Source organism: Rhodnius prolixus, unplaced genomic scaffold (genome assembly GCF_049639745.1).
Source record: "Rhodnius prolixus isolate KJV_2025 unplaced genomic scaffold, Rpr scaffold_2, whole genome shotgun sequence".
Classification (NCBI taxonomy): domain Eukaryota; kingdom Metazoa; phylum Arthropoda; class Insecta; order Hemiptera; family Reduviidae; genus Rhodnius; species Rhodnius prolixus.
The window spans coordinates 59,750,325-59,771,315 of record NW_027411592.1 but is presented as its reverse complement, the minus strand read 5'-3'; the positions used below and the strand labels follow the sequence as shown (position 1 = coordinate 59,771,315).

Below are 20,991 nucleotides of genomic sequence, written 5' to 3'. Positions count from 1 at the left end.
ATATTTATATATCTCCGAAAAACTGTATAAATTACAAATTCCACTACTTATTTTGAATAAAATAGGAGTTAGGAGAACATTAAATAAATAATGGTTTTAAACCATTCATCGTTTAAACTATATGGTATGGATTAAAAAATGGAGTAGGTCTTTAATTAAGAACGTCAAATAATAAGTTTTGAAGAGTTCAAAAGTGTTTATGTAATCACATATCTGGAGCTAGCTCTGTAATGGTGCAACATAGGGTAGATTTTTAAAAATAATTATTTACTAGCTAATTTAAACAATAACTACTAAAGAAGTAGCCATTTCTTCAGGGAACTGATGCCCTCATAGGTATTCCAGCTTGTCAAAACTTTGTTTATTATTCTGGTGTTTCTTATCGTACAGGTTGCCTTTAAGATGACAATTTCTTTCCTTTATAGCTCTCTAACCATTGCTCTTGGGGCATTGTTCTTCAACTGTTCATCTTTGTTTTAACTCCATTTCCCTTTTATCTTCTTTTTTTTGAAGGGCCCTCTCTACGTACTTGCGCACCATATCTTGGTGATACATTTGCAACAGATGCTTCTTCTTCTTCTATTTTAAAAAAATACTTTTGAAATCGTTTTATGCCCTGAGAAACATTCTCACTGATCCACTCACTAGTTTGCGACAAATTTCAATGGCATATCCAACTTCCTTGTCGAGCACCGTTCCTCAGTTTAAAAACATTTACCTTCGCTATCCACATACAAAAAAACACCCTGTTCATCCCGTACGTCATCTTAGTAATACATTTTTGTTTCAGCCTCCTTTTCGCTATGACAGTACAACGTACCTTTTATTGATATCACCAACAGACATACAATATACTTTCGAGAAGGGTGTTTATTGAGTTTATCGCAAATTATTTATGGAACTGTCCAATGGATTAACAACTATTGTTTACAAAAATGAGACAACACTCCGCCATCTTAGTTTTCTGCCTAAATCGTGAATGTTTAGACTCTAGTTTTTCGTACAAAGCGAAATGCAAAATGAAATTTCGAATACAGCCTTTTTTTTTTTAGAAAAAAAATGTAGAATCTAATTAAAAAAATGAATATTTCTTTCTTTTTCGAAGGACAATTTGAATGGGCTCAATCTTGGAGAGAAACAGGAAGTTATAGATTGCCAATTAAGCTGTGGCCAATAACCAAGCTACACGTTCCTTGTTTATGTTATTCTCTAACCTCTACTTCCTTGCTAATTAAACAACATTAAGGAGAGAATTCTGAAATAAATAAAGCTGTTCAAAAAAAAAATGTATATACTAACAGCTGAGCCCGGCTTCATTGGTGTACATCCCGGCAATGGTGTAAGTACATGTCCACCTGTCTCTGTTTGCCAGAATGTGTCCACAATAGAACATTTCTTGCCGCCAATAACATCATAGTACCATAACCATGCCTCTTTATTGATTGGCTCACCAACTGAGCCTAACACGCTCAGGCTACGTAAATCGTGCCTGCAAGAAGTGAGAAACAAACAATTTACAAGAGATGATGAGACAAACAAAAACGATGATGATAAAACAAACCAAAACGATGATGTCACTGTCACAACTTTCTCATAAATTATAAAAATGTACTGTACATTTTCTTAAATAAAATTTATTTCAGCATTAAAACTGTCCGGTAGGACAGTTGTATAAGGGTTGACCATCAAAAACTGCACGAAATAGCGTAACGTTAAAAAACACCCAACTTTGACAATTTTTTTCTCTTTTTCTATAAAAGATAAAATTCCCAAATTTTCTTTAAAATGTAGGGCAAACCCTCCTTTATGACTGTAATTTTTTGCAACCACCCAGATCTAATAGATTTCGAGAAAAAAGTTGCCGAAAATGAGCAAAAACGGCATTTTCAAAAATTGTTGTTGTTCTTGTTGTTGTTGTTGTTGTTGTTGTTGTTGTTGTTGTTGTTGTTGTTGTTGTTGTTGTTGTTACCTTTTTTGTAAACTGCGTAGCGCCTAAACGCGTGAACCGATTTTCATGAATGAGATGTCATTCAATTCGGAATTTTATGTAGATGTGCCTTTTGGGGGTCTCGACGCTGTACCTCGAATGGGAGAGGAGTTAGCCCCCTTAATGTAAGGCCCCCTCCAAAATTATTATTACTAATTACTCTGTAAATCTTGGCCCGATTTTGAAAAAAATTGGTAGGGTGATAGAGTTAGGGCTCCCCTACGTAACATTAAAGCGGCGATCAGCTCTTACACTTTTTTTTTTTTTTTTTTTTTTTTTTTTTTTTTTTTTTTTTTTTTTTTTTTGGGCGCATCGACTGCTGAGGTAATGATAGAATTGCTTATTCCAAATTTTTTTTTTTTTTTTTTTTTTTTTTTTTTTTTTTTTTTTTTTTGGGCTAATGATAGAATTGCTTATTCCAAATTTAAAAAAAAACAGTAAAGCAGATATGTAACTTTGCAAAATAGACAAAAATGAAAATCTATCCAAAAGGTACAAAAATCTCCTTAACAAAAACTTACAGTTTAAAAAGTTAAGTATAAGGGTTGATTGAACGCCAAAAGGTACACAAATCAGCAAGTACCCAACATTTCATTCAAGCTTAGTTGATATAATTTAAGTAATTTTGCTGCATTAACTTTTTCTTCACATTTTTTAGAATTTATTAGATGTCACAGACCCTTATGCTGGCCAGTTCGTTCATAATATTATTTGGTTATAATTATGATAAAATGTATATTATATCTTCGTTTTTAAATAGGTACTTTATTTTAACTCTAATCCAAATTATTCTTCGGATTTATCTTTAATATGCCCTTTATTCTGAGTAGTCACATCTTATACATGCATGTTAAAGTAGAAAAAGACAAAGTTAGAGTCGGCTACTGTTTAAATTTGAATCACGGAGGATTTAAAACAATATAGGATTTATAATAATATAGTTTTCTTCAATCACACTCTCAATGTAGCTGTTCTTCTCACAATGTTATATATATGTTATGTAATATAAAATAAATAAGTATTGCATACTTTTAGGACAGCTAATTATTCCAGTATTTTACTATAAGTAAAATTAAATTACAATTGAGAAATCCGTGATTCAAATTTAAACAGTAGCCGACTCTAACTTTGTCTTTTTCTACTTTAACATGCATGTATAAGATGTGACTACTCAGAATAAAGGGCATATTAAAGATAAATCCGAAGAATAATTTGGATTAGAGTTAAAATAAAGTACCTATTTAAAAACGAAGATATAATATACATTTTATCATAATTATAACCAAATAATATTATGAACGAACTGGCCAGCATAAGGGTCTGTGACATCTAATAAATTCTAAAAAATGTGAAGAAAAAGTTAATGCAGCAAAATTACTTAAATTATATCAACTAAGCTTGAATGAAATGTTGGGTACTTGCTGATTTGTGTACCTTTTGGCGTTCAATCAACCCTTATACTTAACTTTTTAAACTGTAAGTTTTTGTTAAGGAGATTCAGAAAAAAGATGTTCATATTAAAGGATTTGCACCAACTATTTCAGTTATAATCAAGGGCCGGAAATTATTTCCGGTTTATCGAAAATCTGCACGATTGTAATACTTCCACATAGGAAGGGTGAGACAAAGTAAAAAAAAAAAAAAAAATTTGAAGACGTAAGAGTAATGTAACCGACATACAGTGCTCCTGTCGGCAATCACTTGTAATTTCAAGCATTAAATATTTATTTATTAATTTAAATAATTACGGTTTGACAAATTTATCACGTTAACAACTATTACATAACTTGACTGGCCCACCAACAACACTCAATTAGGGTTCAGGTCAAAGCATTTATCAATAACATTAAGTTAAGCGAGCAGCTGAACATATCGTTCATAAAGTAAAAACAGAAAGTACAACAGCAGTTGTATCTCAAACTTAGTACAGTAATAAAAAAAGTCTACAAGAATTGTTTTGAAGTATCTTTTTCTTGAAGAAATATCAGGATAATTCAATCGTTGGAGTAAATAAAATAAATAAATAAACAAAGTTCATTCACATGTCAGACCAATGTAATTATTAGTATTATATTAAATGGTCATTGACATCAAAATTGAAATAGCCTAATTATTTAATCACTAAATAATAACGAAAGGATTCGGTAAATTAAAGTGTTTAGTAATGAGTGAAGTGAATTTAAATCTAAGTGACTAATCACTTGGCTTGTTTTTATTTCCTTGTACTAGCTAATTTACGGACATTATTATAAATAATGTCCTAAGGCACTCTTTTTTTGGGGAAAGAAGTCGAGCTACAATTCTCGCATTTATAAGGAACAGACTTCCTATGGGAGAAATGTAATCGGATAGCAAAAAAATTACAGTCATAAAGGAGGATTTGACCTATATTATAAAGAAAATTTGGAAAAGTGTTGGGTGTTCTTCAACGTTACACTTTTTCGACGATCAACCCTTAAAACAACTGTCCTACCGGAAACAGTATTAATAGTTACATTCAAATGAGAGAGGTAAGAGAAACAAGATTTTTTTTTGCACAAAAATGTTTACATTTATCTTCGACAAAGAGATATTCTGTTTATTAGAAGTATCCAGGTTAACTCCGATCTTTTCCGATTTCTTATCGATCCATTCAACGATGCAATCAATCATCAGACATCAATTAGTTTTAAGAACTTTAAAAGGGGGCTACAAGTAACAGGGGAAAAAAACAAAGACAATCGGCCTTATAGACCTAGTAGGGTTTTAGATGGGATAAGGCTTTCTTTCTCTCCAAATAATGCTCAAAATAAATAATAATTAAAAATATGCCACTACTTAAGGCTTGAAACACTTTACGACTACAATAAAAATATTTAAATTGGTCATTTCATAAATAAATAAATAAAAAAATCGATATCTTTTATCGATGTAATTGGTTAGATCGAAAGGTCTTTAAAAAAACGATATAGCCACGATATAGAGATATAAAAAACAGAATTGACACAAAAAAAATAAGATTCTTTTGTAATTTGTATTAAAAGCTTACTTTTTTACAGGTTCATCTCCGAATTTCATTAGCGCTCGTAGTGCAGTTGGTGCTGTATAAAACTGGTTCACTTTGTATTTTTCGACGATAGCCCAGAATCTATCGTTGTTCGGATAGAATGGTGTTCCCTCGAACTGTGAACAGAATAAAAAATATAATTGTTTCTCCAACAGTAGTTATTAAGTAAATAATGAAAGAAGTAGAATTTTTATTAATAAATTAAATAAATCAAAAAAATTGTGCATTATTAATTAACCAATGAAGTTCAAGGGTAAGATTTTATTGGGACATTTCTTCTAGCTACCACCCTAGATCATGAATTTTCTTGATCCCAAACATCGTAAGAGAACAGCGCAATAGCCATTTTGTGAAAAGAAAACTAATAAACTCAGGAATATACTATGTATAAGTAAGTTACAATTCCTTTGGTAACCTCAAACTTGTTATATTCCACCAATACTATAAAATACTTCGTTATTACAGGCAGTTGTTCATTAAATTGTTCGGGATATTTTAGAAAAAATAACCTAACATCAAATGAAAATGAAGATTATGAATAAGTGGGTATTCATTTGTAAACATACTAAGTTCAAATAGATAGATACATAGATGAACAACACGCCAACCAGCCTTTCTTTCTAAGAGACGACATTTGCATAATAAAATATCAATTATACAAAAAATACCAACCATAACAGAAGTTGCAGCATTTGCCAATGGACCATAAACAACGTAAGTGTGTCCCGTAATCCATCCAATATCCGCCGTACACCAATATACTTGACCAGGTTTATAGTCGAATACATATTTAAAGGTGGTCGCCGCGTAGATAAGATATCCACCACATGTATGTAGCACTCCTTTTGGCTTGCCTGTACTTCCGCTGTAACAGTGCGTAAAATAATATTTGTTGATTTCCTATGTATGATTCACATGTTCACTGCACAATCATGCAACCTGTAAGTTGCTTCATCAATTAAAATCTGTTTCTTACCCAAGTTAAAATTGATAATGCTAATTAGTTCTATGGAGTAAGAAATAAAAGAAAAAATTTAATTTAATGTTAACAGTTTATAACCTCCCATCATCGAGGCTACACAATAGAAAACAAAAAAATTAAGATGAACAAAATATTTACAAGACGAAAGATTTCACGAAATTCTATGAGAGTTCACTTTTCTTTATTCACTAAAGTTTATCCGGCCACTTAAACTTAAATCACAGACCCTCTACTCCCCCTCCAGCAACAAATTGAAAAACATGTTCATTGCGTTCTATCACGTAAAGTGACAATGTTAGAAACTTTATAAAATGAAATATTTAACTTAAGAAATTAGTCGTTTTTTTTTTTTTGGTATTTTAAATTTAATTTTTAAGCCATGCCAACATCTAAGCGCTTGGAGCCTTTTTAATGTTACTAGAACCCATTCAGAGCTCTGACGGCCGCTGTAGAGGCTCTTAAGAACAGAAAAGAAGCTTTGCCTGAAGATTATTAATATGAATGATCTAAGGATCTGATTATAAGTCATGTAGCTAAGACTCAACAATTTTTTATGGCAAATTTTAAAAGCAACTCCAACGAGACTGGCAAGTAAACCACTGTGAAGATTGAATGTGAGAATTGGACAAGAGTTATAGTAGATTTTTCTGTCTTGGATAAGTTAGCAGCCAATTAGTAGTCTAGATCAATGCCTTGGAGTACCCCCCGACAAAAATCTCTAGAAAAGCGAATAAATTTATATAGCAAAGTACTATTTTTGGTTAAGGAATTTTGAACGTTAAGTTAACTTTCTATATTCATGGGGTAATAACAATAAGGGAATGTATATTGCGGAGATCTCTGGTCCAAATCCAGCTTCTGGTCCTTACATTTTCTTTTCCTAGTAGCATTCTACAGTACACTGTCCGGTGACGGACAGTATTATCTGTAACGAGAAAACACTGAAAAAAGTTTCGATAGTTTTAAACGATGTCTGCTTCCTAGAAAAGATGCTGTAATTCCTGATTCATGCTTCTCCTCCAAACCGTACCCTCTTGGACTGGGCTGTAAATTCGTTGGAGAATTCTTACCCCCCCCCCCCCCCTAAAGACTTGTATCATCTTGGAGGTACCCGAACAAAATATAAAGTTTAGGTCCCCTGCGATTTTGCGTATTTGAGTTGAAATAATAATACTGACTCCGAGACAGGCAGCACTTTATAAAAACTATATTTTCGGATTCGAGGGACCTCAAGCAGGACAGTTCTGAGGAAAACTCTATATTAGAAAATTTGATGTGACAACAATACTCCCCTCTTATTTAGTAAATGAAAATTAGAAAATGATTAATTTTTTTTAAAAAAAAACTCTGATGATTTCTCTGAGAGAAGAGCATCTGTTTTTGTAGAAATACCTTGTGTATAACATGAACAGGGGATCTTCGGCTCCTACCCAGACTGGGTAACAGGAAGTCGATGCATCTTCCATTTCATCGTGCCACCATAAATCCCGATCATCATCCCACGGTAACTGAAAAGAAATAAAGTAATTAGCATTGAAATACCTATGTACGAGGTGTGTTCAAAAAGTAACGGGAATTTTCGTTTTTTGAAAAAAATATTTATTTATTCATCTACATTAATATTGTCGCCTTCAAAGTAGTCCCCTTCGCATACAATACACTTGTGCCAGCGCTTTTTCCAATCCTCGAAACACTTCTGAAACTCGATCTTTGTGATAGCTTTCAGCTCTTTCAGCGATTCGCTTTTAATGTCATCTATGCTTGTAAAACGACGGCCTTTTAATGTTCTCTTTATGTTTGGAAATAGAAAAAAGTCACATGGAGCCATGTCTGGCGAATATGGAGGCTGGGGCATCGTTAAAGTTTTGTTTTTGGCCAAAAATTCACGAACAAGCAATGAAGTGTGAGCAGGTGCATTATCGTGGTGCAAAATCCATGAATTGTTTTGCCACAAATCCGGGCGTTTTTTTCGGATTGCTTCACGCAAACGGCGTTGAACTTGTAGGTAGTACTCCTTATTGATTGTTTGACCTTGTGGCAAGAATTCATAATGCACTATGCCATTAAAATCGAAGAACACAGTGAGCATAACCTTCACATTCGACCGCACTTGTCGAGCCTTTTTCGGTCTTGGCGATCCAGAATGCCTCCACTGGGACGATTGAGCCTTAGTTTCGACATCATATCCGTAAACCCATGTTTCGTCACCTGTTATAACACGTTTCAGTAGATCCGCATCGTTGTCGACTTCATTGAGTGACTCTTGAGCAACTTCCATTCTCCGCTGTTTTTGTTCGAAATTCAACAATTTTGGAACAAATTTTGCTGCCACACGTTTCATACCCAAAACATCCGAAAAAATTTCATGGCATGAGCCAATTGATATGGCAACATCATCAGCGACTTCTCTGATTGTGATTCGGCGATCGTTCATAACCATTTCTTTCACTTTTTTCACGTTTTCATCGGTTGTTGATGTGCTTGGACGTCCAGGTCGTTCGTCATCTTCAACGTTTTCGCGGCCATCTTGGAAACGCTTATACCACTCGTAAATCCTTGTTTTACTCATAGCAAACTCACCATATGCCTTTATTAACATTTCACACACTTTATTTCATTTTTTACGCAAAATTTAATACAAATTCTTTGATCCATTTTTTTTAACAAACAAAAATCGCCAAGCTCGAAAAACACGTCTAACCTTAACGGCTGCCACTTAAGAAGTAAACAATGAATATTACTGAAAATTTTATCGTACTTCAGGGGCATGTGTACCAACATAATAAAAAAAAAAAAATTTACAATCAGACTCTCCAAACCCGCGAAATTTAAAAATTCCCGTTACTTTTTGAACACACCTCGTATATTTAAAAAAAAAAACTATATGAGTCTATCTGGTTAAATTTTGAAGGCCTACAAGTTATAATATTATACATTATTCTATAAATATGGGTTAATGAATCTTCCTGTAAATTTCGAAATCGTCAATTAACAAAAGGAGAGAACAGTCTGATAATAGTTCGTAAATAAAAATGATAAAAAGAAGTAGAGCTTTTTCTTGTTCACCCAGATTTAGCAACGTAGTCTTCAAGTTTTAGTACTACCTGGAATGAGAGCCAGATTTTATTCACAACTGCAGATAGCAATAGCACTCAAAGATGTTCTTCCGCAATAAGAAAATGATTTGCATTTTTATTTTTAATAGAAACATATGATTGTTAAAATATACAGCTGGCACAACATTAGTACTACGAGTACTTACAGAGAATTCTGTGAAAAACGCATCTTCATTTAAAGAACAATTTCATTGGGCGCAAACCTTTTGAATTGCCCTTTATTAACCATTAAAAATAATTTTTAACAAAACTAGTAAGTACTAAAAAAAAGTAATTTAACTATCTTTATTAATTTTATGTAAGCGCAATAAACAAAATTAGAAATACTAATTTAATAGATAAATAAAAATAAGATCACGATGAAAAGATGGACATTACTTTTTTCAGAATAACACTTCTACGATACCACTTACTGTAAACAAATTGTCTTATATTTGGCAACTCATAAAAGAATTGAATGAATTATTTATAAGCCAAAAAAATGCTTAAAGGAAAACTAGTAGCATAACTCAGGCGTTAAGTTGATTATTCTGTTTATGTAATAGAGTTTTTCCTTTTCCATGTATTTATTTATTTTATGAATGTAATTGAAGTTGGCAATTTTCATGATGACTTGAAATTGAGTTTTAAATCGCATACTTTTGAAGAAAGCTCTATTAATTACGTATTTTCTCAGTAAAAACAAAAATTAAAAAGAAAATATAATCGTACAGAACTATCTATAATACTTACATTATCTATTTTTGCTAGATCTCCATTGGTACAATGGAATTGGGCGCTCAACCTTGGCAAGTGCTTTACTACTATACACTTCTCCACCTTGTGTCCTAATTCCTGACTTTTTTTCATCGCTATAAAAAAGCAACCAATCAGATGAAAATTCTTTGATACATTTTCATTAAAAAATGAAAATTTTTTTCTTCTAGCAAACATCCCCACTATTTCAAAGATTATTACAAAAAAATTAAGTAAAAAAGCTTAGTGTTTTAACTGTTAGTCAGTAAGTACCTAAATGTTTTATACTAACCAGCTGATGCAATGCAATAAAAAATACATTTATGGGCTGCGTAACATTTACTTCACAGTTCTACCAGGATTATGGATTTCTAGATAAAGTATACGTATTTTAATTAAGATTTTAACTGAAATTATGATAAATTCTTGTGATTATTTCTTGCTAGATTTTTACGTAAAACGTCTGCCGTACAAGACATTTAGGCCTCTCGTTCTCTGGAAGTGACTAGAAATCTCACTATGGGTGCGTTCCACTAAGCGTTCACAACTTTTCACGCTCACGACCACGGTTTTGCCCGTTCCACCTTGCTTGCGAGCGTTACAATTTTGAAATCTCAAGTGGAATGGACTAAGAGGCGTTTTAACCGTTCATGTAGTAAACATTACAAATGGCGACCTCGAAAATAAGTCAGAAGCTTAAAGAGATTTTTTTTTTTTTTAATTGTAACCCAGTTTATATGCAGTTATAATAAACTTTATTAATTATTGGTAAAGTTGACTTATATTCAATTTTTATATTAAATTTTCGTGGAGTACTTATAAAATTTACGTTTAAATAAAATTAAAATGTCTTTTGTGGCAACAGTAGGATATTTATTAATGCAACGTAATAATGCTTTAGAAAGATCTTCATCTAGTTCCGATGAAGAGTGGAATGCAATTTTACAAAATCGCAATGATAAAAAGCGAAAACTTAGGCCCGTATTATTAACTATCAAATTGTAATTGGTTGTTATTCAGTGATTTAGTATGTTAAGTAATTTTTCATTTTTTCTAGACTTCCGAGAAACACATTCAATTATTTACATGAGATAATTTTTTCGGTCACCATCTTTTCTTTTAAAAATTGCGCCAACATTTCTGAACGCCCACTTCGATCCAGCTCTTAAGGTGTGGGGCGTTGTGAGCGAAAATAATGACGTCATTAGTGACGTTTTCGCCACGACCACTATAACCGCGGTCGTCTTGTGGAACGGCTGAAGATAAGTATATTTTGAACGTTGTGAGCGCTTAGTGGAACGCACTCTATAAAACGCTCTTACGTGATAAATATTCTTGTGGTAGTGCATGATTGGTGGTGGGTCATCAATTGTAGAATTCTACGCGTGATATCATCATCTGGTTCTTCGAAGTGCGTAAAGTCTATTGATTATTAACGGAATGAAGTAAGGTTCGCGATATGTATTGAGTTACTGTGTTCAAACGATTCTCGTTCTGGACATGGGATTTTATTTAATAGTTGATTAAAAAAATATAACGTATAGTAAAGTATGTTTGCTAGTTGGCAACAATATGTCACCTAATTTGGTAGATGGATGTTATGTTCGTCTGAAAAAATAGAATTAATTTTCTTTTTTACCGAATTTAAGTTTCCTTTATATATTTTGCTTGCATCATAACAACTTATCACCAACATATCGAATTTTAATGAAACAATAAGCTATAAAATCGGCCGTAATAAATTTTTTCCTAAAGTACATGTTGGGAATTGGCAAGATTGTTAAATTGGTGATAATGAAAGATAAATAGTATTTTAATGAGAGCTATTTATTGGCAGCAATCGATTAAGCTACTCTGCTAGTATCATTTCTTTTGTTTGATTACGCTACTTCTTGCATTTTAGCGTAATTTCACAGTCACTTCCAGTGAGCGAATGAAAGGTCTTATTCTTGAAGTTTCTCGCCTAATATTATAAACACAATTGTAAATTTCTATTAAGATAATAACACAAGTTTTATTTTCTACATCGATTTTATAGAAAAGTGCTAACATTGCTTTTAGTATATTTACTTTTTAAGTGGCTTTACTCTAACCGGAAAGCATCTTTCTTAAGCAGAAAGCTGGAAGTAGGTCGTGGGTCAAGAGTACACTTATTGTTTCAACTTAACTAGATAAAACACCCCTGGCGGTTATCCCAGCCGAACATAATCACCAACACTGCAACCTTAACATTCATACCATACCAAAGGGCCTGCAGTGAGTGTGCAACTATTTGGATTTTTAGGCGAACTCTAGCTATACATCATCACACAACAAACAACCCATTTAGGGCTTTGCAAACGGCTTCGTCTACCAATAATCTAATTAATAATAATAACAATAATACTAGATGAACACGCTCTGATGTTTATTGCAAGTTGTTGCAGTAAACAATCTTGAATTTATTATCTAATATCAACAGCTGATTTTAAAAAGTATCAAAATTTAAAAAACAAAAAATATATATTACCTTGATCACAGATCTCTTTTAGCCTGAGTAATTTTTCTCCTCTGTAAACGTAATCAGCCGTCAACAATATTTTACATTTACAATCGGACATTCTTTCACCTAATGAGTCAGAGGAAAAACCGGCGAACTGTGAGAAGAAAAAAAACACGAGGAAAATTATTTATTAATAAGAAAATTGAATAATTTCTGAAACAATTATTGCTAGATTCTAGACAAAATAAGGAGAATGGGGTAAATCTCTTACATCTTTCTCTTACTCTGTACTATTCTCATGATTTGTAAGTAATTTTCTTCAGTCTAAAAATAAATTATACTGAAAAATAAAAAAACACTGTAACTGATGGACAAATTCCTGCAGTGCATGCCTTGAATCACGTCAAGAACACGTCTCATTTAGTTTAAAAATACACACATCTCTTTTTACAATTCGAATTCTTAAACAATGTAATTTTAATTTACATTTTTAAAGGCACATTAAATACTAAAATATGCCATTTAAGAAATAATATTTATACTTTTCTTTTCACTGACCACAATGGAGTGCACCGCACCTATCCTAGAGCAAGCCAGCATGGCAATCACCGTCTCCAAGATCATTGGCATATATATGGCCACTCGATCTCCTTTCACAATACCATTGGATTTTAATACATTGGCAAATCTGCATACTTCTTCCAGTAGTTTTCTGTACGTTAAACGGCTATAATCATCAGGATCGTTTCCTTCCCTGTAAAGGATTAAGAATACAATAATAATTAAGATACACCAATAGTTAAATGACGAGAGCATATCAAAGACCACAACGGCTACTGTCTTAGCCGACATCAACCCGTCAGACAATTAGATCTTTATCATAAATAGTATTTACATGACTTGGCAAATAATATCTGCCTAAGTGATTTTCAGCAAATAAGTAATTAAGTTTTATATCATCATGTAGATTAGGCTTATGGCTAATTTGTTTCATTTTTATTACCTGATTGGCCAAGTAAATAATCAACCAAAATAAATTTTAGAAAGGTAATCAACAAATACAATGACAAAGTATAGAACATTAATTAAAATCAAAGATTTAAATGGTCATTACAAAAAAAAAAAAGGTAAGATCATCAAAAACCGCGGGAGCATAATAGTCCTTATAAAAAAAGGCGGGATTCATTGATTTTTTTCGATTTTAAGTTACAGTTTTTTTTTTAAAGTAAAGTAAAATTAACTGCCTATTTTTTTTGGCAGGCTTTACGATCAACTATCACAAATTAGGTGTCATATATGGAGACGACTAGCAAACATACTTTACTATAAATTTCTCATATTAACCATTAAATAAAATCCAAGGCCTAGACACTGGGAATCGAACCCACTAAACCAACAATACATCTTAGCATTGCGGTTCTAGCTCTTAACCGCCTAACATACTTTACTATAAATTTCTCATACTAACCATTAAATAAAATCTAATGAACCGGGAATCGATCCCACTAAACCAACAATACATCCTAGCACTGCGGGTCTAGTCTCTTAACCGCCTAACATACTTTACTATAAATTTCTCATACTAACCATTAAATAACATCCAAGGCCTAGACCGGGGGAATCGAACCCACTAAACCAACAATACATCTTAGCATTGCGGGTCTAGTCTCTTAACCGCACGACTATCGTGGTGGCCTAGTTTTTGTTATCATATTTACCTTACCACTGTCAAACATTTCTTCTAATGAAAAGTAAAAGCCAGAGTATAAAGTTATTTGTTCTTTACATAAATTTGAATGGAGATCTAATCGACCATCACTCTAGATCAGTTAGTAATGCCTCAAAGCCAAAAATACGTATTTTCAAAATTAATTTTTTTTACAAGTTTATACGCAGTAATAAAATTAAAAACTTCATCTTTTGAAGATATTTTTGAAAGGAAACTTATAAAAATTTTGAAAGACTATTCGCCTTTTCCGTTTACGTTTAATTATGCCCGCTTTGTTTGTTTGTTTTTTTGTAATGTCTGTAGTTCCGGTGAAAACGTCATTTCGTAATGTGAAACTTGAGTTTGTTTTTTTTTAAAGCCACAAAAACAGGGGCGCCAAATTCACACGCCCTCTGCGCACACAGAATGTAAGTTTTTCCCAGCGGAAGTTATAGTAATATTTGAACAGAATATAGAAATTTAATTATATTCAAGACATTTATGTCCTCATCGGACAGACTCATCATATTATTATGTCATATACTTTTAAAATAATAGCATATGCGTGACTAATTTTAATACGAAATATGTTATTATGCAACAAAATATAACATGCGACATGTTATAAAACATAAGATAATCTAAACTAATATACAGGTTATCTAAATATGATAACGGTCAAATGTAACTCGAATCAATTATGCACAACATCCGTAATTGTTTACCCAACTATTTGGATGAAAAACATTTATCTCGTGTGAAATCTTTCTAAGACTATCTCTTCTTATTGCATTCGTGCATTCCCATTATTATACGAGGAATGTTATCTTCTGGCTATTTAACCAGTTAAGCGCGTTTGTCGTGTATATTCGTCAAACCAAATCTCTATTACGGTGCGTTCGACGTGTATACTCGTGAAAAATATAAAATTACCATTAACTATAAAAACTCGAAATTTTAATAAAAATACAATAAGAATATTATTTGGTGGGATGTTTCCTTTATCTTACCAACAGAACTGCGGAGGTGGGAGCCAGCCAAATGATAAGTGGTTGGTACATGTTTGGTCTCCGCATTAGAGATTGGGGAATTAAGGCACACAAATAGAATCTCTCAACCCTTGTGCAATGGCCGTTTTTACCTTAGACAGAGGTTCAGATCTCAGTAGAGCATGATTTCATTTTGCACAGAATTCAAAAAGCTCTTGCGTCCCTAGTTAACTAGAGCAATGCATTCTTGAAGCGGGTCAAGATTTTGAAATCGCACAGAATGCTCTGGTAATCTCAAGCCCCGGAGAGATTGCAGAAATAGTGCTTGCAGGGACTATTACGACTTTGCAAACTTTTTAGTTGTTTTTGCCCTGCGTTCGACGCGTATACACGTTATTGTCTGATTTTAATAAGAGAATAGTTTTGGAATACTTTCACTTAAAAGTTATCCCACTACTTCCCGTTTACTTTTTCAATGAAATATTTATCCATGGCTTCCTTTTTATCCTCATTCTGCCCTTCCTTGTTCCGGGTCCCTCCAGCTAGGACCTCCTCAGCTCCACCTTTTTTTTTTTTTACTGCGTAAGCCACCAATGAGATAACTAAAACGAGAATGAAAATGGAAGGGAAGTCCAGAAAAGCTTTTGATTGGTTGAGTTCCCTCCCTACGGGAACAATAATCGTGAGTAAATAGATTATCTGCTCAGTGATTGGTCAATCTAGAACAGTGCCACCTGTATCATTGATTACCATCGTTTAAAATACCTAACTAAGAAATCTAGAACAAATTACCTTTGTTAATGACTTTAATTTCCCATTCAATAACGTAATTTCAATTTTCGAAATTACTCAAGAATAATCACCGGAAATAGTACTGGAGGGGATACGGAAAAGGTGAGGAAAAATTGTATGAATGAATGAAATAGAAGACCTATTTTTACGCACACCGATTGGCTGAGGGCAAGGGCGTAACGTGCACGTAGGTTGTGAAGGGTATTTATTGATTCTACTCATCTGGGTCATAACGCCAGTCGTCTCGTTTGATTCCAGAGTCCCAGAAATCATTACCCATATTAAAGTGACCCCTATATAGAAGAATTTGTCATATTATCCGGTATAGCATAGCATCTAATGGACCCCCATTAATCTTATTGATGGACTAAATACTCCAGGAGAATGCCGCCTTTATCGCATAGTTATGAACTACATTCTCTCTCTATCAGAAATAATCCCATTTATGGGAAATTATATCATCATTCTTCGAATTAAAGAAAATATTAAGTTTTTATACGTCATATCCTGCAAGTTTTTTTTTTTTTGTATTCCTGACCGATTTCGAACTTTCATCCATTATCAGTGGTTGATCAGTTATGGAAGAGAATTTGACTTCAGCTGTGTTTCTGGTATCATTCAACACAAAAGTCGTAGGAAGAAATAGGCAGCCAGCAATCAGGATAATCATTTCCTGTGCCAATAAACCTTGATGGCGATTGAAACCACACGAAAAACCACATTTTCAGTCCAAAGATTCTCCCTTGAACTGCTAACACACATCTACATAGAGAAAATATTTCTTTTTTCGACTTACGCAAACCACAAAACACGAATAAAGGGAATTTAGTCGCACCAGTTCATGAGGATAGGGAACCACAATAAATTCCATTAAATTAAATTTGTAAATAATTATTCTTAAACAAAACCGAAAAAATGAAATTAAATTGTGTATGACGTAAAATTTTTCCATGACGTCAGTAAATTACTTTTTGAATAAATTTTCATTACTGTGGTATGAAGGTTACTTTTTGACTAGTTTTTTTACTGTAATTTATGTTCATTAACATTTCTAATAATTAAAAAAAACTGTAAGAGCCATTCGACTAATCATTTGCTAATACATCATATTGTAAAATAAATAAAAGAAATACTAACTCAAATTACAGTCCCTGATTTTATCCATTGTAGTACGCGATTTTCTTAACTATGTATTTCTAAAAAGGTAATGTACTTTTTAACCATCATTAAACATCAATAGAGATATTAATCAGTTAAGTGATTAAAAAACTGAGTGAGCAAGTTTTAGAAACATAATTAAAAGTCGAATTCTCTCCAAACAACAGATTTAAATACCTGGGAACCGGTCACTCATACTATCAACATACAATGGCGGGTAATATCAGGGAGGTTATCAAGCACTGCCAACATAATTACATTTTCAAAAATTCTAATTTTTGACTAAATTCTAGTAAAAATTCAAATTGCAATAAATTTTCACGATTGCGTCACTTCTTCTTACAAGTGAAAGTATAAATAAAAAATTTGTTTTAAAAACTTTTTTTTTAAAAAATAGTTTGTTCAAGGTGACAAACTATTACAACACTTCAAGGTTGAAAACATAATGTTAATTTTTAATTATACCAAGAATACTTTTATAATTTCTCTAATCAGTCAGAAAGGAATCTAACAGATTCCATGTCAATACATCATAAAATCTCGCGATTTATGACTTGCTTATTTGTGGTTAGTAAAAAAGGCAAACAAAAAATGGTGTATGTATTTTTATTTTTGTTGACTAGTTTTCTTTGTGATCTGATTATTTGTTAATAAAATTCGTTAGCATTTATTTTGATCTTACTTAATTACAATTTTGATTTCGTTACCATTATCTGTTCAAACGTTGTATAAGACATCTACACCTAATAAAATTTATATATACAAAGTTGGCGGAAAAATTGAAAAAGAAATTTCCCTTATAAAAAACCTAAAAATGAATTCAGTAAAGTGTTTCTTCCGGTTAAGGAATAATTTTATCGATTAAATCGATCATAATTGCATTCTGACATTCGTAATCACATTAATATACATCGACGATTAAAATTCATTGATCGATTAAAATAAAAGTTTACTAATAATAGGTAAAAATTAATTACTATTAATCATTATTAGGCTATTATTAAATAATATAGTTTAGTAGAAGAAAAAAGCATTCTTAATCTAGGAGATCTAAGAGACGTGACAAAAAATGTGCAAACCTACAAATTTTAAACATCCATATCTCATTACCTAATATAACTAAAACAATGCCATTAATACCAGTTATAGAGAAATGTATTCTCTACAAATGAGAAAAGAAATCATTGAATTCTAATGAATGGAAAGAGAGTTATAGAGATTTGAAATTTGGACTTATTTGCAAACCCCAAAACTTTAACCTGCTATATTTCATTAACTATTAACACTAAGACAATGCCAGCAATACCAGTTATAGAGAAATGTATTCTCTACATATGAGTAAAGAAATCATTGAATTCGAATGGATAGAAAGAGAGTTATAGAGATTTGAAATTTGGACTTATTTGCAAACCCCAAAACTTTAACCTGCTATATTTCATTAACTATTAACACTAAGACAATGCCAGCAATACCAGATATAAAGAAATGTATTCTCTACAAAAGAGTAAAGAAATCATTGAATTCTAATGGATAGAAAGAGAGTTATAGAGATTTGAAATTTAGACTTATTTGCAAACCCCAAAACTTTAACCTGCTATATTTCATTAACTATTAACACTAAGACAATGCCAGCAATACCAGATATAAAGAAATGTATTCTCTACAAAAGAGTAAAGAAATCATTGAATTCTAATGGATAGAAAGAGAGTTATAGAGATTTGAAATTTGGACTTATTTGCAAACGGCAAAAATTTAACCTGCTATATCTCATTAACTAATAACACTAAAACAATGCCAGCAATACCAGTTATAAATAAATGTATTCTCTACAAATGAGAAAAGAAATCATTGAATTCTAATGAATGGAAAGAGAGTTATAGAGATTTGAAATTTGGACTTATTTGCAAACAGCAAAAATTTAACCTGCTATATTTCATTAACTATTAACACTAAGACAATGCCAGCAATACCAGATATAAAGAAATGTATTCTCTACAAAAGAGTAAAGAAATCATTGAATTCTAATGGATAGAAAGAGAGTTATAGAGATTTGAAATTTGGACTTATTTGCAAACCCCAAAACTTTAACCTGCTATATTTCATTAACTATTAACACTAAGACAATGCCAGCAATACCAGATATAAAGAAATGTATTCTCTACAAAAGAGTAAAGAAATCATTGAATTCGAATGGATAGAAAGAGAGTTATAGAGATTTGAAATTTGGACTTATTTGCAAACACCAAAACTTTAACCTGCTATATTTCATTAACTATTAACACTAAGACAATGCCAGCAATACCAGATATAAAGAAATGTATTCTCTACAAAAGAGTAAAGAAATCATTGAATTCTAATGGATAGAAAGAGAGTTATAGAGATTTGAAATTTGGACTTATTTGCAAACCCCAAAACTTTAACCTGCTATATTTCATTACCTAATATAACTAAAACAATGCCATTAATACCAGTTATAGAGAAATGTATTCTCTACATATGAGTAAAGAAATCATTGAATTCGAATGGATAGAAAGAGAGTTATAGAGATTTGAAATTTGGACTTATTTGCAAACCCCAAAACTTTAACCTGCTATATTTCATTAACTATTAACACTAAGACAATGCCAGCAATACCAGATATAAAGAAATGTATTCTCTACAAAAGAGTAAAGAAATCATTGAATTCTAATGGATAGAAAGAGAGTTATAGAGATTTGAAATTTGGACTTATTTGCAAACCCCAAAACTTTAACCTGCTATATTTCATTAACTATTAACACTAAGACAATGCCAGCAATACCAGATATAAAGAAATGTATTCTCTACAAAAGAGTAAAGAAATCATTGAATTCGAATGGATAGAAAGAGAGTTATAGAGATTTGAAATTTGGACTTATTTGCAAACCCCAAAACTTTAACCTGCTATATTTCATTACCTAATATAACTAAAACAATGCCATTAATACCAGTTATAGAGAAATGTATTCTCTACATATGAGTAAAGAAATCATTGAATTCGAATGGATAGAAAGAGAGTTATAGAGATTTGAAATTTGGACTTATTTGCAAACCCCAAAACTTTAACCTGCTATATTTCATTAACTATTAACACTAAGACAATGCCAGCAATACCAGATATAAAGAAATGTATTCTCTACAAAAGAGTAAAGAAATCATTGAATTCTAATGGATAGAAAGAGAGTTATAGAGATTTGAAATTTGGACTTATTTGCAAACCCCAAAACTTTAACCTGCTATATTTCATTAACTATTAACACTAAGACAATGCCAGCAATACCAGATATAAAGAAATGTATTCTCTACAAAAGAGTAAAGAAATCATTGAATTCGAATGGATAGAAAGAGAGTTATAGAGATTTGAAATTTGGACTTATTTGCAAACCCCAAAACTTTAACCTGCTATATTTCATTAACTATTAACACTAAGACAATGCCAGCAATACCAGATATAAAGAAATGTATTCTCTACAAAAGAGTAAAGAAATCATTGAATTCTAATGGATAGAAAGAGAGTTATAGAGATTTGAAATTTGGACTTATTTGCAAACCCCAAAATTTAACCTGCTATATTTCATTAACTATTAACACTAAGACAATGCCAGCAATACCAGATATAAAGAAATGTATTCTCTACAAAAAAGTAAAGAAATCATTGAATTCTAATGGATAGAAAGAGAGTTATAGAGATTTGAAATTTGGACTTATTTGCAAACCCCAAAACTTTAACCTGCTATATTTCATTAACTATTAACACTAAGACAATGCCAGCAATACCAGATATAAAGAAATGTATTCTCTACAAAAGAGTAAAGAAATCATTGAATTCTAATGGATAGAAAGAGAGTTATAGAGATTTGAAATTTGGACCTATTTGCAAACGGCAAAAATTTAACCTGCTATATCTCATTAACTAATAACACTAAAACAATGCCAGCAATACCAGTTATAAATAAATGTATTCTCTACAAATGAGAA

At 31.9% G+C, this 20,991-nt stretch overlaps 1 protein-coding gene across 2 annotated transcripts in view; it reads right to left on the bottom strand.

Moving 5' to 3' along the window:
• The window catches only part of AcCoAS (acetyl coenzyme A synthase), a 58,457-nt gene that overhangs the window by 5,476 nt on the left and 31,990 nt on the right, over positions 1-20,991 (bottom strand). The window contains exons 1-8 of one of the 2 annotated variants that reach the window (XM_074116978.1): positions 16,975-17,197; positions 12,907-13,102; positions 12,376-12,502; positions 9,864-9,982; positions 7,408-7,523; positions 5,706-5,898; positions 5,016-5,149; positions 1,300-1,489 (exon numbers count right to left, since the gene is read on the bottom strand). In XM_074116978.1, the coding sequence (XP_073973079.1) occupies positions 1,300-1,489; positions 5,016-5,149; positions 5,706-5,898; positions 7,408-7,523; positions 9,864-9,982; positions 12,376-12,502; positions 12,907-12,978 (951 nt within the window). In that variant the 5' untranslated portion in view covers positions 12,979-13,102; positions 16,975-17,197. Of the gene's footprint in view, positions 1-1,299; positions 1,490-5,015; positions 5,150-5,705; positions 5,899-7,407; positions 7,524-9,863; positions 9,983-12,375; positions 12,503-12,906; positions 13,103-16,974; positions 17,198-20,991 lie in introns of those variants that run through there. The other variant, XM_074116977.1, reaches the window with a different exon arrangement.